The sequence below is a fragment of the Procambarus clarkii genome, chromosome 10 (genome assembly GCF_040958095.1).
Source record: "Procambarus clarkii isolate CNS0578487 chromosome 10, FALCON_Pclarkii_2.0, whole genome shotgun sequence".
In the NCBI taxonomy this organism is placed as follows: domain Eukaryota; kingdom Metazoa; phylum Arthropoda; class Malacostraca; order Decapoda; family Cambaridae; genus Procambarus; species Procambarus clarkii.
The window spans coordinates 11,762,565-11,782,539 of record NC_091159.1 but is presented as its reverse complement, the minus strand read 5'-3'; the positions used below and the strand labels follow the sequence as shown (position 1 = coordinate 11,782,539).

At 43.4% G+C, this 19,975-nt stretch overlaps 1 protein-coding gene and 1 non-coding gene across 2 annotated transcripts in view; both read left to right on the top strand.

The window, feature by feature from the left end:
* The window catches only part of LOC138362990 (acetyl-coenzyme A synthetase 2-like, mitochondrial), a 37,901-nt gene extending 19,327 nt beyond the window's left edge, over positions 1–18,574 (top strand). The window contains exons 2-12 of the mRNA XM_069321594.1: positions 4,583–4,712; positions 5,249–5,345; positions 5,734–5,933; positions 6,816–6,991; positions 7,632–7,784; positions 8,902–9,049; positions 10,116–10,346; positions 13,186–13,456; positions 13,688–13,784; positions 14,725–14,910; positions 15,713–18,574. Of these exons, the coding sequence (XP_069177695.1) occupies positions 4,583–4,712; positions 5,249–5,345; positions 5,734–5,933; positions 6,816–6,991; positions 7,632–7,784; positions 8,902–9,049; positions 10,116–10,346; positions 13,186–13,456; positions 13,688–13,784; positions 14,725–14,910; positions 15,713–15,904 (1,881 nt within the window). The 3' untranslated portion in view covers positions 15,905–18,574. The remainder of the gene's footprint in view (positions 1–4,582; positions 4,713–5,248; positions 5,346–5,733; positions 5,934–6,815; positions 6,992–7,631; positions 7,785–8,901; positions 9,050–10,115; positions 10,347–13,185; positions 13,457–13,687; positions 13,785–14,724; positions 14,911–15,712) is intronic.
* Positions 3,114–3,197, top strand: TRNAL-UAA (transfer RNA leucine (anticodon UAA)). Its single transcript has one exon. It is a non-coding gene; the product is annotated as a tRNA-Leu (tRNA).
* Positions 18,575–19,975: the final 1,401 nt, after the last annotated feature.

The window sequence follows — 19,975 nt, the reverse complement described above, 5'->3', positions numbered from 1 at the left end:
TTCATTCTGTGAGAGGGTATAGTGGACCCCATGTCCATTCTATGAGGGGTATAGTGGACCCCATGTTCATTCTGTGAGAGGGTATAGTGGACCCCATGTTCATTCTGTGAGAGGGTATAGTGGACCCCATGTCCATTCTATGAGGGGTATAGTGGACCCCATGTTCATTCTATGAGGGGGAATAGTGGACCCCATGTCCATTCTATGAGGGGGTATAGTGGACCCCATGTCCATTCTATGAGGGGGAATAGTGGACCCTATGTCCATTCTATGAGAGGGAATAGTGGACCCCATGTCCATTCTATGAAGGGTATAGTGGACCCCATGTCCATTCTGTGAGGGGGGAATAGTCGACCCCATGTTCATTCTATGAGGGGGAATAGTGGACCCCATGTCCATTCTATGAGGGGTATAGTGGACCCCATGTCCATTCTATGAGGGGTATAGTGGACCCCATGTCCATTCTGTGAGGGGGTATAGTGGACCCCATGTCCATTCTATGAGGGGGAATAGTGGACCCCATGTCCATTCTATGAGGGGTATAGTGGACCCCATGTCCATTCTATGAGGGGGGAATAGTGGACCCCATGTCCATTCTATGAGGGGTATAGTGGACCCCATGTCCATTCTATGAGGGGTATAGTGGACCCCATGTCCATTCTGTGAGGGGGTACAGTGGACCCCATGTCCATTCTATGAGGGGGAATAGTGGACCCCATGTCCATTCTATGAGGGGGAATAGTGGACCCCATGTCCATTCTATGAGGGGTATAGTGGACCCCGTGTCCATTCTATGAGGGGTATAGTGGACCCCATGTCCATTCTATGAGGGGGAATAGTGGACCCCATGTCCATTCTGTGAGGGGGATACAGTGGACCCCATGTCCATTCTGTGAGGGGGATACAGTGGACCCCATGTCCATTCTGTGAGGGGGATACAGTGGACCCCATACCAATCCAGTGGATGATAGTACAGTTGGTTTCCTACACGACTATCAAACGGGAATCCCGGGTTCGATCTGTAGGGGGGGAGAGAGATGGTTGAGCATATTTCTCTTCACCTAATGCCTCTGTTCACCTAGCAATAAATAGGTACCCGAGAGTTAGGCAACTGTTGTGGGGTTGCATCCTGGGGAGGGTCAGTAGTTCGAGCTTTGCGGGACCCTCGATATATACAAGCCTTGATACGAACCCACAGTATATATTCACAGGCTTCCTGACCCAGAAAAAACGAATTACTATTAGTATACCCATTCTGTGAGGGGTAGTGGACCCAATACCCATCCTGAGGGGTAGTGGACCCAATACCCATCCTGAGGGGTAGTGGACCCAATACCCACCCTGTGAGTGGTAGTTGACCCAATACCCACCCTGAGGGGTAGTGGACCCAATACCCACCCTGTGAGTGGTAGTTGACCCAATACCTTGTAACACCACTATAAAATAAGTACTAAACTAATAATGTAATGTAAAACTACTTCTTATCCTGAGTAACACTTCCTATCGGTTTCACTTGGTAACACTGTTATTGAACACTGTAATATGAGCTGACATATGATGGTCACACCGGAACCAAAAGATACACTTCCCAACAAGGAAATGCTACACAGGATTAAAAACGCTGCCACCATCTGCCTTGACCATTGAGACTATATCAAGCAACGAGGCAAGAAACATTGCTTGACTTGGAGAGTACTTTCTATAACTGTCATTAATTATGGGACGGTTGTCAGCCAACTATATCCAAAAGGCTAAGAAGATTTAACAATTGACACAGACGGGAAATTTAACAAAAGTTTATTGAGAACAAATTATGCTAATCACCACTATAAATCCTACTCTAACACTGGCCAATAGTTAAGAAATTTAGACATGGAACAAAACCCTCAGAGGGTTTACCTTAAGACCTTAAGACCTCTGTCTCTCCATCCGGTGGATTCACTCTGTCTCTCCCTGGCTGTGAGATGTTCTTCACAGACCCACTCTCGACCCTGGCGTCCTGCCCTCTGTCCCTAAGTCTCTACAGGACCAATATATATACACCCCAAAAAAAAAGGGGGGGAAAGGCGAGATTTACTGTTGCTACCTAGATCGAAAGAGAGTTCGGGCCACACATGCACAAACACTCAAGAATTTTCATTAAACTTGTTTGACATTCACCATACACTGTTCAAGAGAGGAATTATTAGTTACGTGTGTGACTGACCTTTGACCTGGCTAAAAGGGGGGAGATCGATGGATGTTTACACATAAGAATATGGGCTCTAATTCCAATGCAATGTTTGACAAGAGTATCATGAAATATTACATACTTGAAACTAGCTGACTAAGACTAACCCAGGAATTTTTTAATCAACATACAAGATAATCCGGAGGTCATCTGGGCTGATCTCTTGGAGAAGGCTTCCCTAGGTGTGAACTCTAAGGGGGGGGGGGGGTCATGCGTGTTACAACCCACCCTGTGAGTGGTAGTGGCCCCAATACCCACCCTGTGAGTGGTAGTGGCCCCAATACCCACCCTGTGAGTGGTAGTGGCCCCAATACCCACCCTGTGAGTGGTAGTGGACCCAATACCCACCCTGTGAGTGGCAGTGGCCCCACGATTCAAAGCCCCCCCCCCTTCCCCCTGTGCAGCCACAATAATGAGAGATCTCTTTGACAGTGGACAATTATTCGATCTTCCGCAGGGAAGGCCTGGGAATCATATCCCTCTCAGATTACATCTATAATATAAATAATGTGTGCACAATTATCTGACGATAGTTCTGCATTTGTACAGACGGGTGGGGCCAGGGTCGGGGGCCCCCGTCTAGGGAGCCCCCCCCCCCCCGTGTCGGGGCTGCACTAATCTGATAACAGAACATTGTGAAATATTATTTGAAGGTCACACCATGACGATGTGACGTCATGTATCATCACTCGCATCACAGCACTCCACCACATCATCCGGTGTGCACATGCCTAGTTGTGCACACGCCTAGTTGTGCACACGCCTAGTTGTGCACACGCCTAGTTGTGCACACGCCTAGTTGTGCACACGCCTAGTTGTGCACACACTAGGGCGTCATTTCCTGAGCCCTTTTTTTTATAATTAATTAACATAATTAATTCAAGGCGCGGTGGCCGAATGGTTAAGGCGATGGACTTAAAATCCATTGGGTTTCTAACCCTTGCGGGTTCGAATCCCGCCCGCGTCGTGTGTTTTCTTTCAAAATCACTTTAAAATCGCTTCGTAATTAGTGCTCCTATGTATTCTATTTGTGGTTGTTAGGGTTTGGGTTAGCAGTTAAGGTTAGGGTTAGCAGTTTAATATCAAATGTGAAATATGAAATTCGAAAACTTTGAGAATCCCCTAGAATTTGACATCAAATCTTTATTCGACGTGAAAGAAAACGATTTTGCCTGGGACTTATTTGTTAATCCATGGATTTATATTACCAATACAGTTATAACTTGGGAATATTTTCTGGTCAAGACAAAGGTTTACTTGCCAGTTTACAAGCAGACTTATTGGAATCATGATAGTTATCTAGTTGACTATCCGGGCGGCTTATGAGGAAGATTGACGTCTCAGCAGAATCACTTGAGGCAGTCATATCTGAGAGAATGAGAGCACTGCCGGATGTGACGTCACCCCACTTGTAACACCACAGGAAGCAGAGTTACTGTGAGGGGTGAGACCTCAGAATGGCGTGAGTCATAAGCGGAGTCCCACAGGGTTCTGTACTGGGACCTATCCTGTTTCTGATATACGTGAATGATCTTCCAGAAGGTATAGAATCGTTGCTCTTAATGTTTGCTGATGATGCTAAAATTATGAGAATGGTTAAGACAGAGGACAGCATGAGGCTTCAAGAAGACCTGGACAAACTGAAGGAATGGTCTAACAAATGTGTTAGTTTAACCTGAGCAAATGTAATGTAATAAATATAGGTGTAGGGAGCATGAGGCCAGATACAAGGTTCCATTTGCAAAATGAATTCTTCAAGAATCAGGGAGAAAGACCTGGGAGTTGATATCACACCAGACCTGTACCCCGAACCCCATATCAAGAGGGTATTATCAGCGGCATATGCCAGGTTGGCCTATATTATCATTCATAACCTTGTGTACCACATATGTCAGACCAATATTGGAGTATGCAGCACCAGCATGGAGTCCATATCTCGCCAAGCATAAGACTAAATTGGAGAAGGTTCAGAGGTTTGCCACCAGACTAGTTAGTACCCGAGCTGAGTGTTAGCTATGAGGAAAGACTACGGGACCTAAACCTCACGTCGCTGGAAAACAGAAATGTTAGGGGGGACATGATCACCACATAAAAGATTGGAAAAGACCACGTGTACTGTACCTTGTGTGAGCGCCTAAACTGATCTGCACTTTAAATCCACTGAAATATTGCTGTGTAAACGAATATATATGTGTGTAATAACGATGGTACACGTTTATTACAGTATCCCATCACTATCCCACCCCTCCACATCCCCCCTTCACCCCCATATCACCCCTTACACCTCCCCCACCCCCCCCACACACACACACATCCTGCCTGGGACTCTACCTGTGTTCTTGCCGCCCACAGCCGGAGGAGTTCTGGGGTCGGCTCGCACGCTCGCGTCTGGAATGGCAGAAGGACTTCCAGGTGGTCACTGAACATGACATGGTCAATTCGGTCTTCAAGTGGTTCCCAGATGGTCAGCTTAATGTCTCAGGTGAGTCGGTGTGTCTCGAGTGAGTCAGTGTTGGTCTCAGGAGAGTCAGTTTGTCATGTGCCGTGTGGCTTGACTCACCTCACCTACTCACCTAGGTAATGTATACATATGTATACACACACCTCACCTAGGTACTCACCTAGTTGTGCTTGCGGGGATTGAGCTCTGCTCTTTCGGCCCGCCTCTCAACTGTCCATCAATGAACTGTTACTAACCACTATTTTTTTCACACACACACACACACACACACACACACACACACACACACACACACACACACACACACACACACACACACACAGGAAGCAGCCCGTAACAGCTGTCTAACTCCCAGATATCTATTTACTGCTAGGTAACAAGAGCATCAGGGTGAAAGAAACTGCCCATTTTGTTTCTGCCATTACCGGGATCGAACCCGGACCCTTGGATTACGAGTAAAGAGCGCTGTCCACTCAGCTATCAGGCCCGTGTGCGTATGTGTGTGTGGTAAATATGGAGACAAGACGAGGCTTGTTCAATCTGTTTCTCTGTTCCAGTAAACTGTGTTGACCGTCACGCCCGCTGCCACCCGGATCGGGTCGCCCTCTTGTGGGAGAAAGATGAACCAGGCCAGGAGGAGCGAGTCACCTACAGGTAGGGTACGCCCTCCAGTGTCAAGTGCTTGTGGGAGTTGGGTGCTTAGGGGGAGGGAAAGTCGGGTAATGTGGGAGGAAAAAGTCGGGTACAGGCGAGGTAGAAAAGTACGAACATGACTTTATACATGTACAGTACATGTCATATGTCACGTAGATATGTATACATTATCACAAAAATATGTACTGACCACTAGTATCCAGTATGATCCTCAGGTAATGGAAGCTCTCATTGATAATGGGACTGCGACACGGGTCCCATTGGAGGGCTTAGGTAATAATAGGTAATTCATACTAGGTGCTCCCTGTAGTTACGTTATCCCTACTTGCACAACCTCCCTCCCGTCACCCAGTTACTAACGGCAGCCTCTTCGTCGCCGCCTCCACAGAGAGCTTCAGGAGCTGATGTGCCGGATGGGAAACGTGTTGCTAGACTGCGGGGTGAAGCGGGGAGATCGCGTGGCCCTGTATCTCCCGGTGTCGCCCATGGCCGTGGCCGCCATGCTGGCCTGCGCCAGGATAGGTGCTGTACACTCCGTCGTCTTCGCTGGCTTCTCCGCCGAAGCTCTCGCCTCCAGGATCCAGGACGGTAGGTTGCTTGGGGAGTATAGTCAAGTCCATGACTTGACAAGAACATGTGATAAAACTCGTTTTCCAAGTGTCAAAAATCGTATATATATCGTTAGGTTAGGTTGTATTAGGCTAGGTTGTGTTAGGTTTCGTTAAGTTAGGCTAGCTTAGGGTAGGTTTTAAAATCCGGTGTTGAGTTGTCTTGTGTGTGGTGTGACTTGTATACAAGTTGTCTGCACTTACGTTGTGTAGCAATGTTTGGAAGAGCTGGGAGTATAGCCTGGTGACTGGTCGTTTTCCCTGTGTGGTCGTGAATATTAGCAGTATCTCACTTCCACAAGATCTAACTCACTGAGATCAGGGAAAATTGTATTTACTTTCTTAATAAAGATGTTACAACACTGTTTCAAACAAAGGCGCCTCATATGACACTACACATTCTGCGTGGTTGTAAACCTGGCCCTAAGAACTTGCTCTCTCTCGACAGATAGAAATTTCAGAGATTTACCTCATTGCTCCAATTGATTTTATCATCATTATTATTTACACAGAGAAATCACACTAACGTGATATATATCAGTGAAAAAATCAACTGGAGCTCTGAGGTGAGGGTGAGAGAATCCCAGCCGCTGACGCTAACCACTAGACCATCCTGACTTGGTAAAAGTTATACAACTGGATTTCTACTTGAAATCTCAGGAAGTATGGAGGCCCCTATTGACCACTAATTCATGGTGATCCAGTGGTCAGCGTCAGTGTTTGGCCTTCTCTTGGTTGCGGGTTCGAGTTACATCGGCTCCAGTTTTCCTATTATTATTATTATTATTATTATTATTATTATTATTATTATTATTATTATTATTATTATTATTATTATTATAACACCGCAACCGTTGGGCAGCTGGGGCGGAGACGGTGATCACGATGGACCAGGCGGTGCGCGGCGGGAAACTGATCGAGCTGAAGCAGGTGGTGGATGCCGCAGTAGCCAAGTGTCCCTCCGTCAGGCAGGTGCTGGTGGGCAGGCGCACCGGCTCCCAGATCAAGATGGGACCCAAAGACATCTGCTTAGAACAGGTGTGTGGTGGCCTCACCTGCGCAGTAATCTTTGCTAACAGCGCAAAGGATTGTATTTGAAATACAGTATACTGAACCCGAATCTGTCCTGCAAAATGACAGCACATAGGACGATCTGTATCCTGTTTACGGTGAAATGTTCGTCTCTTGGCACTGTCGAAGTAAAGCAGTCTCCCTAAGCTCTGTTGCAGGGACATATTGTTCCCCTGCCATGTCACAGTGAAGTATCCTTCCTCTGTTCTATTTTATTTCCACAGTGCACGAGGACGATAGAATATGGTAGCTTGGTATGATGAATCTGTCAGTGCAACGACCCCTTAACCCCCCCCCCCCCTTCCCTCCCTCACTCATCCCATCCTCATTATTCTCCCCCTCATCCAACCACTTTACTTTCCATGACGTTTGTGCCCTGTGTGTCCTAGAAGATCCAGCCCCCATCCTCCAGTCCTATACTACAAGTTAAATATTGACTTACGCAGATTGTAATTAGTCATTAGTAATTATTGCCAATTTAGCATTAATTACTTATTACTGCTGACGCAGTCAGCCAATTAGTAATTGGTCAATATATTGATTTAATGATGGGCTGGAAGAAGCTGTATAACCATTTGTTTGCTAATTGCACCTGCCTGTGCCCCAGGCCCTGAGCCATGCCTCCCCGGTGTGCCCCCCGGCCGTACAGAACGCGGAGGACCTATTGTTCCTGCTCTACACCTCCGGCAGCACGGGTTCCCCAAAGGGCGTAGCGCACACGACCGCCGGCTACCTCCTCTACGCCGCCACTACTCACAAGGTTAGCAGCTCGAGTCTATTACTCACAGTTCATGCAGCACAAAGCACTACCTTTTTCCTATAAAAATACAAGTAGGTAAAATAGAAATATACAATTGGGGGAAAAGACCCATTAACACGAAAGAGTATATCTGTACTGTATCTAAAACTTATAAATTGTTAATCCAAAACTAGTTTGGTGTTGGGCTTTTAGCTCTAACCACCTCTGGAGGGATATTAAGGAGACGCAGTTGCTCACTGGCCAACCAGCAAGTGTACTTCAGTCCTAAACATGGTCGACATCCAAAGTACATTCTCGGTGTATATACACCACCTCTCAGTGTATCTACCCTTGAGAGGCGAGGTACACCTTTCGGTGAATATATCCCTGCCTGCATTGCTTGCATTCTTCATATTAAACAAAATTTATCCTACAGCTGTAACAAGTATGGAGGTTACATACAAATTTAGTTCTACACATCACATTCTTCATGCGACTATATCGCATGAAGAATGGAGGCCAGAAATAAAATAATATATTTTTTATTGTGGAGGGGGGAAGGCAATTGTTAAATATTTTCTGATAAAATTATATTTGTTAATTTTGTGGCTGAAGTTGGCACTGAAGCCTGCTTTTGTCAGTGTGAAGTATTTACTAGCGTCACGCTAGCGTGAGGCTATTGACTGCAGCATGAGGCTATTGACTGAAGCGTAAGATTGTTTACTGCACCATATGATTGTTTTACAGTAGCGTGAGGTTGTTTACTGTAAACTGAGATTGTGTACTGTAGCGTGATTTTGTGTATTATAGCGAGATATTGTGATTGTATATTGTAACATGAGATTGAGTCATTACTGTAGCGCGAGAAAAAATTTTGTATTTTAATAGTACTTTTTTGTATTTCTAAGTGTTTGGCATTTATTTAGCAACCAACTTATTACTGTATCACAAAGGCTTCGTAATACAGTAATAAGGTTTTTCTGCCGAGGCATATCGTTATCAGCCTAGGTCATGTAGAAAGCTTTTTGACCGGTGTACAGAGTGATTCAAATTCAAATATGTTTATTGAGGTATAAATACCCACAAAGTGATGAGGTAGCTGGAGCTATTCTCACCCTGTTGATTGTCCCCCGTGCAGCATGTGTTCGACTACCGGGATGGCGACGTCTTCGGCTGCGTGGCGGATATCGGCTGGATCACGGGACACTCCTACGTGGTGTATGGTCCCCTTGCTAATGGCGCCACCAGCCTCCTCTACGAGAGCACGCCCACCTACCCTGATCCAGGTAGATAGCCATACCCATCGCTTATGACTGACTTTCCCAGACCTCTCACGTGGGATGTGTGATGCCACACTGTAAGACAACAAGCCCTTACCAAGCTCCCAGATTAGACGAAAATTTAACAAATAATCTGACATCCATCAGTATATATTTACGTGTTTTGATTACGTTTCCACATTTAGGTCTGACATGCAGTAAATAGTTACCCACCTGGAGTTAGGCAACTGACCCTCCACTGGGTCATTTGATCCTGGGGAGGGTCAGTAGTTCGACCTGGAGGGGGGGGGGGGGTAACCTCCATATATGCCTAAAGTATATATTCACAGGCTTCCTGTCCCAGACAAAACGAATTATTATAATAAGCAGATACTAGAGGACAAAGAAGAGTAGCCTCACATTGTCCACAGGTGACATTTGTACACTAAGAAGCTCCGTACTGGTAATACTCCCTCGAGAAAAAACATTTATCAGAGAGAGACAGAGCGCTAAGACTATAATGAATGACTATATAGCACTTGGAAGTGATACGAGGACACGGAAGATGTGAAGACTGGCTGAAGTAACGGCCTCTGAATATTCTCTTGTGATATTTTTTATTAAAATATTGAACAATTTGGAGAATATTGATCCAGACTTTAAATGGTAAGATGTAACACGAACAAGAAGCAAAGGTTTCAAGCTCAACAAACAACAATGCAGGACAGAATTTTTTTTAGTCTTCACCCAGAGGGTTATAAACCCCTGGAACAGCCTACCCGCCGAAGGCGAAAATCCCAAAACAGAGCTGAATATCAAAATTCAGATTGATAAAATCATCTAAACAAATGGGACCTTTGACATGCCGCCGGCTTCCTGTCCTCATCGAGGCCATTGGAGAGGTAGTAGCCCTCTCAGGTAATCCCAGGTAATTTTGACATTAGAATTCATACATTTTAAGCTCCAAAACATTTTCATCGTGAAACATCGCAATATTATAAATGCAATATTTCACATTTGTGGCAAAAGGATGAAAAAAATGCCTCAAAATCCTCAGATAAAGTTAGTTATGTCTTTACTGTGCTTCCCGCAGGTAGGTACTGGGAGACGGTGGCTCGACTTGGCCTCACGCACTTCTACTGCGCCCCGACTGCGCTCCGCCTCCTACTGCGCTACGGCGACGAGTGGGTACTGAACCACGACCGCTCCACCCTCAGGGTTCTTGGGTGTGTGGGCGAGCCCCTGAACAACGAGGCCTGGCACTGGTTCCACGGCGTGGTGGGCGGCAAGCGCTGCGATCTCACGGACACCTGGTGGCAGACTGGTGAGTGGTGGTGGCAGAGGTGGTGGTAGAGGTGGCAGCAGGCAGGTGGCACCTGCACCTGAAGGTAGCACCCCCTCCCTTCTGCACCAACAAGTAGCAGAAGGGAGGGCTGGCGGTGGCAGCAGTGTGAGAGAGTGGTCATCTATCAGCCAAACGTGCACACCCATAGTTGCATAATGCGATGCATTCTTGTGCATTATCAGAGATTATCGTTATTTCATCTCCTTGGGGGTTCCTGGATAGCAAAGCATATTTGCAACTCGGATAAAGCATGTGGTCAATTATACGATGTCTGATTATGCGGTGTATGGAGACAGCGTTATTCATCTTGTGTATAACAGGGGTGATCGCTGCCATTTTAAATGGTATGAGCCGAGACAGGTGGCAACTAGCGGCAGGTGGTCAGGTCATCCTGAACTCACTTGGGCTGGGAGAGGCGGCACCGCTGTACTCCCGGTGACCTCACGTGAACCTAGGGAAGGACCAATCAGGTGGTAGGCAAAGGTAGAAACTAAATTTTGATTGGTGTCTCTATATAGAGCCGTGTACTCCTCTTTCTCTTTTGCCCATGCCACCTCTTCGGTGGCTTAATCTTCATCAGTCAATCTCTCTCTCTCTCTCTCTCTCTCTCTCTCTCTCTCTCTCTCTCTCTCTCTCTCTCTCTCTCTCTCTCTCTCTCTCTCTCTCTCTCTCTCTCTCTCTCTCTCTCTCTCTCAACATAGGGTCATGTGGCAAGCAGTACTGAGTACAGTACGTTGTTGAGGTCATGGCGAGGGTAACTGTGGCTTAGTTCAGAAGCACGGGACTCCTCTTCCTCCATTCTTTTCTCCCTCCATTCTTCTCTTGAATTTTTTTTTGTTAATCCTCATGTAACAAACTAGGCTGTTGTAAGAATTATCCAGAGTGGTTTATCGACAAAAGAGAATGGGAAGCTGAGCTGGTGTGTTCCTTGATGGGGAGTGGTTAGTACACGGATGTGTACCTGATAGTTCCGTAGTACGCTCCCGGATGACTGAAAGTTCAGTCTGATGATATAACTTTAATGTTTGTGTGAGCACGGTGTGGCCGGCTCTAGAGGACACATGGACTTGGCTAGTGAAGAGCCAAGAGAGTTTAATAGCTAGTTTTTGATGGTAGAGTAGGGACATGTTATTTAGCTATGTCAGTAAGGATAGGATGTATGTTTCCTGATATTAGAGGATTGCTGTCAGTTGACAGCTGAGAAAAATTTGAACATGTTTATTATGATGGACTATTATTTGTCAAATTTTATTAGTTAGGTTAGCTTTTGTTTGTGCCATGAGTTGAATTGTGGGTTTGGATACTAAACCTCGTGAATTTTAACAAATTAACAAGGTTTACTAAGTGCTTGTGCGGGGGGGTTGTAACAAACTAGGCTGTTGTAAGAATTATCCAGAGTGGTTTATCGACAAAAGAGAATGGGAAGCTGAGCCGCATGGTGACCTGACCCCCAGGGGAATTCGCGGTGGAAATAACCGACGCTTTGTTCATATCTGCGTATAATGAATCATCCTATAGTATTCAGTAATTTAGAGAAAATTAGCCTTTATTCATTTTGCATTAAAATTGTATTGTATAATAGTACTGGATACAATATCAAGAGTATTCTAATTATTGAGTTTAAGTCACCATCAGTGACGTCACGAATCAGATCTAACTTTTGAGGCGGAGTGACCGGCGGTCATAGGTCATCAGGGGTTGACAGGTCTACTATTTCTCAAAGTTTTAATAACCATTTTTGTGATCGGGAACAGCTCTGCCGTTAGATGTTTGTAATTTAATTCAGTAAAATAATTCAACCAGTCTGGATCAATTAAGTACAATAGAGTTTAATTGTTATAACTTAAACCTTGCTAGTAACTGGGTAGAACTTTGACTAGGCGCAAGGATACAATGTTCTGTCTGGGGGAGACGAGACAAGGGAAAAATCAGTGGGGTCACGGAAGCAGCTGGGAGAGGTCAAACATCTTACCTCTCCCCAAGACCAACCAAGACAACTAGCTGTGGTCGCCCAAGGTATAGTTGCTATTGTTAAGTATAGAAATAGTCTCATTTGCCACTCAGGTCAAGTAGGGAGTGTTAAATTGATAGGGAGTGAACATATTTAGATTTTGTTTTAGTTTTCTTTTAATAAATTAAATTTGTTATTAATTTGCATTTTATTGTTTCCATGTGTTTTATGTGTATACTTGTCCTGGTCACGTGGTCCACACGAGGCAGAGTTGCATTGTGCGCCGATTCTAACATCGAATCGGAATTATCATTACCGTGTAATTTATTCCACACTCAAGGTCATCGTTTATAGTGGGGATCAAGCCCCTAGGTTGATTAATTAGCGTGATCGATCCAGACCTCGATCATTGCTCTTGTATTACTGGTCTGGTGGTGGCAGCAGAGGTGACTCTAGGGTTTTGTTCAGAGCTTAGGTCACGTCATACTGGGTGTAGAATCCTAAGTCGGTCAATCGTCTTAGGACCACGTGGCGTGGAGTTGGCTTTGTTAAAAGTTTTGGGGTCCCTTGGTTTAGAAATAATAAGTAAGAATACGGGTAGAGGGAGTAGAAAGAAGGAAGTAAAGAGAGAGGAACCCGAACCCGTGTTACACTCATAATTTTGTGTACAAGAACACATAGAAGGAAACACTCGGCAGAACTATATCACAGCAGGATACAACGAAGTGCTCACTTTGAGGTTACTCCCCAGCAACCTCAACGCCTTCTCTTAAGATATTTATTGTGCCTTCGACCTCCCCCCCCCTACCCCCTAAAAAAATTATATCATTTGAAAATTATATCATTTGACATTTTTACTTTCAACAGAGACTGGAGGGGTGATGATCAGCCCACGGCCGTCTGCCCCTGGTGCCCCAATCAACGCCGGGATGCCCATGCGGCCTATGTTTGGGGTACAGCCGGTGCTGTGCAGCGCTTCAGGGCAGGTGGTGGAGGGTCGAGACGTAGATGGAGCTCTGTGTATAGGGTCCATCTGGCCAGGCATTTCTCGCACCGTCTACGGCGACCACAAGCGTTACGTTGACACCTACTTCGCCCCCTTCCCCGGATACTACTTCAGCGGCGACGGCGCCCACAGGTAAGGTGCTGTGGGCGCCATTCCTCATCTCGGGAAGATGAGGAATGAATGTGCTTTAATATACACTGGCTTGGTTAGATAGGCTTTAATATGCACTTACTGCAATTTGTAATTCACATCTTGATCTTCAACCAGGGTTAGTGTTATAGAACACTTTACGCTGAAACAGTTTAATATTTAATTATGGCTAAGTGTGTAGCTCTTTTATATGACTTTGTGGTGAAATTACAGGGACGAGGAAGGTTTCTACCACATAACTGGTCGCATGGACGATGTCATCAACGTGACGGGACACCGCTTGGGCACCGCTGAGGTTGAGGACGCCATGGTGATCAAACTCTGCTTTTCTTGTTCCACTTTTACCCTTGATGGTCTTAACTCTAAAGTTGGCGTTATTGGATGAAGTGCTGAAATAAGTTATAAAGAATTTTAAAATATTTTTGTACAGATGCTTCACATCTATAATCCTTTTTATATAGACAAAAGTTATTTTTCTAAGACTGTAATAAGCCTGTCTTCAGTTGCATCATTTCCTGAAGGATCTAAATGCATTAATATAAAGAGTCCAGATGGAATCTTACTGCGGGTTAATGACATAAACATAAGTGTATGTGGCCACGGTATACCAGGCTTGGGGATGTTTCGTGACACTTTTTCACTCAAGATAACACAGCTCTCTCATGCATCATTACTACTACTGTAACTTGTCTTGCAATTTCACTTGTATAACTTCATCAACTCATCATTAGGAAATGAAAGCCGATATAAAAAATAATATGATTATTATATATAATAATATATATAATGGAACAGGACGGGGATCAAACCAGCATCCTGGTTTACCCCCACAGGTGCATCTTAACCATTGGACCATGATATGCTAAAGATCTTCTCATACGTATATCACCTTATTGTGAGTTCATTGTGTATTTTAAAGGAACATTTGGCGGAGAACGCCATTACCTACACCAGAGTCCATGCGGGTTATATGTAACAAAAAATTTAATTTGGTACCTGCTCTGTGCCTCTTCCTAGTGGGTTCGGGGGGACTCCGGCTGTGGTTAAGGCGCGCCTCTTGCCTGATCTAGGATGCTGGATTCATCCTGCTCCCAAAAATTAACATAATAAATGTTACTTAAATAAAATACAATTCAAACAAGATACATTGGAGCGTTCGTAGGTAAACAATTTAAATTAGACGAGCTCAAGCCTACCAGACTAGGTTTAGAGCCCACCTTTGATACATATACCATCTTGGGCCTGGCCAGACAGCACATACGGACGTGTCGGAGACGGCGGTGGTTGGCTTCCCTCATCCCGTGAAAGGCGAGGCTGTGTTTGCCTTCATCGTCCTCAAGGAGGAGCTGGAGTCAACCCAGGAGAATATTATTTCAGAATTAAAGAAGCTTGTGCGATCACAGATTGCTGGATATGCTGTACCTGACGATATCCTGGTGAGTTTACTTAGTCCGCTTGCGTGACGTTCACTCTAGGCTAATATCTCACAGTTTGACATTCACAGTAGGCTATATTCCCCCTGTATGGCTGACATTCATAGTAGGCTATATACTCCTGCATATCTGACATTCACAGTAGGCTATATACCCCTGCATGTCTGACATTCACAGTAAGCTATATTCCCCTGCATGACCGACATTCACAGTGGGCTACAGATCACACAAGTTTGATATTAAGTACGTCATTATTCACTATATAATTACATAATCAAATAGTCTGTTTCAGCTGACTTGTTGATTCCCAAGAATTTTGTATCAGTCAAAAGAAAGAGCAAAATTCTCCACTAACATGAGACTGGAGAGACTATTTGTGGATAACAAATCTCCTCTAAGAATTTATGAACTCTTAACATAGATGCAGAAGTCTTGTGATTATGAATGGAAGAAACGTGGGATGGGGTGAGGTGGTGATCAGAAATATGAGGAGTATTATATTTCTTTAAAGACGTATTTCGTTTTGGCTTAGGTTCCATGTATCATGAATTTAACTACGTCATAAGATAAACACTTAAAAATTAAGGAAACTGTTGTCGAAGGCCCATTGGCTCATACGAGGCAGCTCGTACTTATATCCACCAAAACTCATCTATCTAATATATGTCTAACTCTAAATAACCCATCAATCCCACGGCTATTACCAGGTAATTTGTTTCATAAATCATAAACAGTATATATAAGCTACGTGTGTTAATCAAATTTGCACCAATAATCAGGAATCTCTGTTTTGTTTTTATGGCAGGTGTGTCCTGGGCTGCCCAAGACTCGCTCAGGTAAGATCATGAGGAGGATACTGAGACAGGTGGCTGCTGGCAAGTCGGATGACCTGGGCGACATCTCCACCCTGGCTGACCCTTCCATCGTCCAAACCATCATTGACATGTACAACACCCAACACACCCGCTCACAGGTCCATGGACACGCTCGCGAATAGAACATTTTTACGAATCTTTGTACTTCCATAAGCAATTTCAAATGTTTGTCACTAAATTTGTCTAGTAACATACATGTGGATGTTGGTTGCTTCTGTGATTTGTTTTGTTCGTGGAGTGCCACTTTCCCCAGATAACATTCCATGGTGTTTACTTGTTAATAGGCCAAACCTATAGATCTATCACGAAACTACTGTATAGGTATATCACAAAAATTGTGTACATGTATAAAAATCATTTGAAGCCAGATGTATTTAGCTGAAAAAAAAAATCATCAACTGTATAGTGTACCTTAAAGAGGATAACATTTTCCTTGAAGCTTGTCTATGACAAAGAAAATGTAATGTCGCTGCAGTGTAGGAGACACAAACATATTATAATACTAAATTACTATACAGTATTAAGACACTGCACTTCCATAGTGTTTGAAGGAAAGACCTATTGCACGTGTAAGTGTAATATTAAGCTATATTTTAGGTTTTAGGAGTTTTATTCGAAAATTTGGTTTAATATTGACACGACGCATGTATTGGGTCGTTCACCTACACTATATTTTTCATAAAATATACAAAGGTACATGTTACAGTGGTTACTTAGTAGATTTAGTAATTTTATATTGTACAAAGCCACAAGTTACGGACAGCATTTTGGGCAGAGTCTCGTGTCCGGAGCTGAATTTCACCAAATTGTTCTTATTGGCTAATGACATATTGTCCAAACGTTTCTCTATCATTGCACAAAGTCAAACATGGCGCAAAGTTTTATTACACAAAATTAATATATGTCACCACTACTTATATAACACTAATAAGTACAAGCGTTTCTTATTAGTGTTCTCAGGAAGTGTTACAGCCAGCGTCGAATATATATATAGCTTACTGTATATATTCGATACATATAGCTATATAGCTTCGATGTATATAGCTTATTGTACTCATCTGAATGAGCTTATATGCGTGTGCTTGCAAGGTGAGCTTCAGCTTCTTTCTGTACTTATCTCTGCTTTCGAATGCAGTTCGCCTATTACAATGGCTTCTGCCTATTTCAAGATCCAAATAGATAAAATCTCGAGAGCAAATGGGGGAACCATTGACAAGCTGCAGGCTCCCTGTTCCCGTCCAGACCACTAGAGATATCGTGGCCTTTTGGTAAATAAATTATCAACCCCTTGGAGCTATATAAAGAATTTGCCTCGACTAACTTCCCTTTTCAGTTCATTCCACTTGTTTCCCTATCTTAGACTGAAAAATAAAGAATGCCTTCTCACATCCCTAAATGTATATGGGTCGTTGTTGTTGTTAAAGATTCGCTACCTGAAACAAAAAGTTTCAAGTAGCACGGGCTATGGTGAGCCCGCTTGAATATGGGTCATTTGGGTTCCACCCGGTGGTTACTTTTGTTTTAAAGTTTATTCAGGACTAAATGATTATTTGCAGGTTGGTCAGTAGCCAAATTGTAGCACGAATAAATTGTTCAGTTGATAGATCTGAATGCAGACGAGGAGTTATAATAACGTGGCTGAAATATGTTGACCAAACCATACACTAGAAAGTAAAGGGACGACGACGTTTCGGTCGTCCTGGACCATTCTCAAGTCGATTGAGAATGGTTCAGGACGGACCGAAACGTCGTCGTCCCTTCACTTTCTAGTGTGTGGGTTGGTCAACATAGATCTGAAGCCCAACACATAACTATACTTGTTGTGAGTTACACAACTTACCAAGTGGCTTGTAGGGTGTCCACACGGAACTCCATGTTTTTTAAGTGATGTCAATTTTAACGATGTCTGCAAGATACTATCACTATGTCAGGTATGTTGCGTCCTGGGGCAGAGTGCTTCCGCTTAATTTACATAACCTCCGAAATATGACCGCGAGTCAAGGCTTGAAATATGCAGGAATGGAATTACTAGGCTTCAAATGTCGTAGCTATCCTTTCACTGTGGTTCTTAAGCTCTTCGTTTTAAAAATGTGTGCCCTAGGAGCATACGGGTTTATAAATCTTATAAACGATTTTATAAATCTTGTAAACAATTTATAAATCATATATTTTTGAAACGATTTTTATGATTTACGAAATAATATGATAATTTGCAGTTAGTATTATTTGGTGACAGCTTAAAATAACAAATTTTACATTCAAAAACAGATGTTGAGGCTTTTAGTAGTGGTTTGAGGCATTTTGGCATTCAAAATGCGCAATAATATGTAGCCATAGCTCTCTGATGGCCTAGAGACGTACGCATGCAGTATTCACTTGTTAACATTATTACCAACACTATTAGAAACATAAACATCAACTAGTTAATAGCGTATTTAACAAACATAAGTACAAACACTAGCGCTACAGTGTCCAGCAGACAGTCGTAGAATAGATTTTTAGAATGATCCATTTTTGTCCTTTTATCAATGTTCCTTTGAGTCGTGTGTCCACTGAATACTTACTTCCTTATTGTTCACGCACCTCAGTTCCCCCACTGTGGGCACCTCACAGGAGGTCCCCCACTGTGGGCACCTCACAGGAGGCGCGCGCCATTTCCCACACAGGTAGTTGGGCGAAATTCGAAATTTTGAGTTCGAAAAATAAAACAAATACCGTTTTCGTTAGCTGTAAATATTATTTGGCTTCTTATGATGTACTATAATATTTAATATAAATCAAAACAGATATTTCACACGTGTTTCATATCCTAAAAAAAAATGTAGGGAAATTACCCTATATACCGAGGAAGCACAGCTGAGCCCTGTACGGCAATCACCAGGTCAGTGCGAGTGTTGTTGTGTAGGCGGGAGCACCGGCTCCGGCGATCACCATTCTCTCCAGACTAACTACCAGATGACTACTTAACACCTGCCCCTCAATATCCGGTTGGACTGAGGTATGTATTTTGTTTATATATCAGAATGTGAATGACAAGTTAAAACGCATCGTAAGCAAATAATTGGCCTGTTCTATCCACGTCGGTCCAGTACTGAACTGCATTCCAGTATTTCTTTCCCATATGCCGCCTTTTGGGGCACATTTAATATGGATGACATAAAGGGCTACGACAGCACAGGTAAATGACATCATACAGAACGTTATGTCATCTTTCTATGTTCGTGTAGACATAATCACCACAGTCGTCTAACTACTCGAGCCAATACGTTACAGTATCTACAACCCATCTTGCTATTTAGATAATATCTATTGTGATGATCGTCAATAGTCACGAATTCGAACGTACTTAGTTTTTATATAGTATTCTGACTAGTAAGGAACTCTTAAAAAAAAGAAGCTAAAAAACAAACAAATATTCCCAGGCCAAGTATAACACACGTGTATTAGGCCTCAGATATCGTGCATTAGGCCTAGGAAAATTAGTTTGTCTTTGCAACACGAGTAAAAAAATAGTTTTCCGGTTTGTCCAGTTCAATAGTTCAGATTTCTACTTTCCAATTTCGTTGTTCGTCAGTATATATATACTATGGTCCTCATCGTTACTATAAGTACTACCAAAACAGGAGGATGGGCTGCATATCAAAAGTGTCAACTACTGTGAGCTTCATCTACACATACTTTCTGCTGTATACATCGTTTCTGATCCAGCTATGGCCACAGTCTGTCCTCGGGCTAGGTTTGTTCAAGCGCCGGCCAACCCTAAACACATTAATTTTCTTAGTGCTGATTTAGTTATTCAGGTTGGGCTTTTGTACGACAAGCTTCCAAAAAATTTACTGGGTAGCAAAACATAAATCCAATATGATGATCAAACCTCACACCAAAAGATAATACGATGACGTTTCGGTTCGTCCTGGACCATTATCTAGTCTGAAAATATTTATTATTAAATCCAATAGAATGAGTATTTGTAAACTTTTCACATATGAACTCGGCTAACAATTCGAAGTGCGTTTAGATGCATAGATGGAAAACAGATTGTTTAACATTATATCTATGCCCAGAGAAATAATGAACGTATGGTAAATTGTTTATAGGCTTTATGTAAACGCTAATAAAATAAAAATTGCCCCCGTGAATTAGGATATCCAGAAAGGCAGACATTTATCAATTAAAGTATATAGTAAATTTTA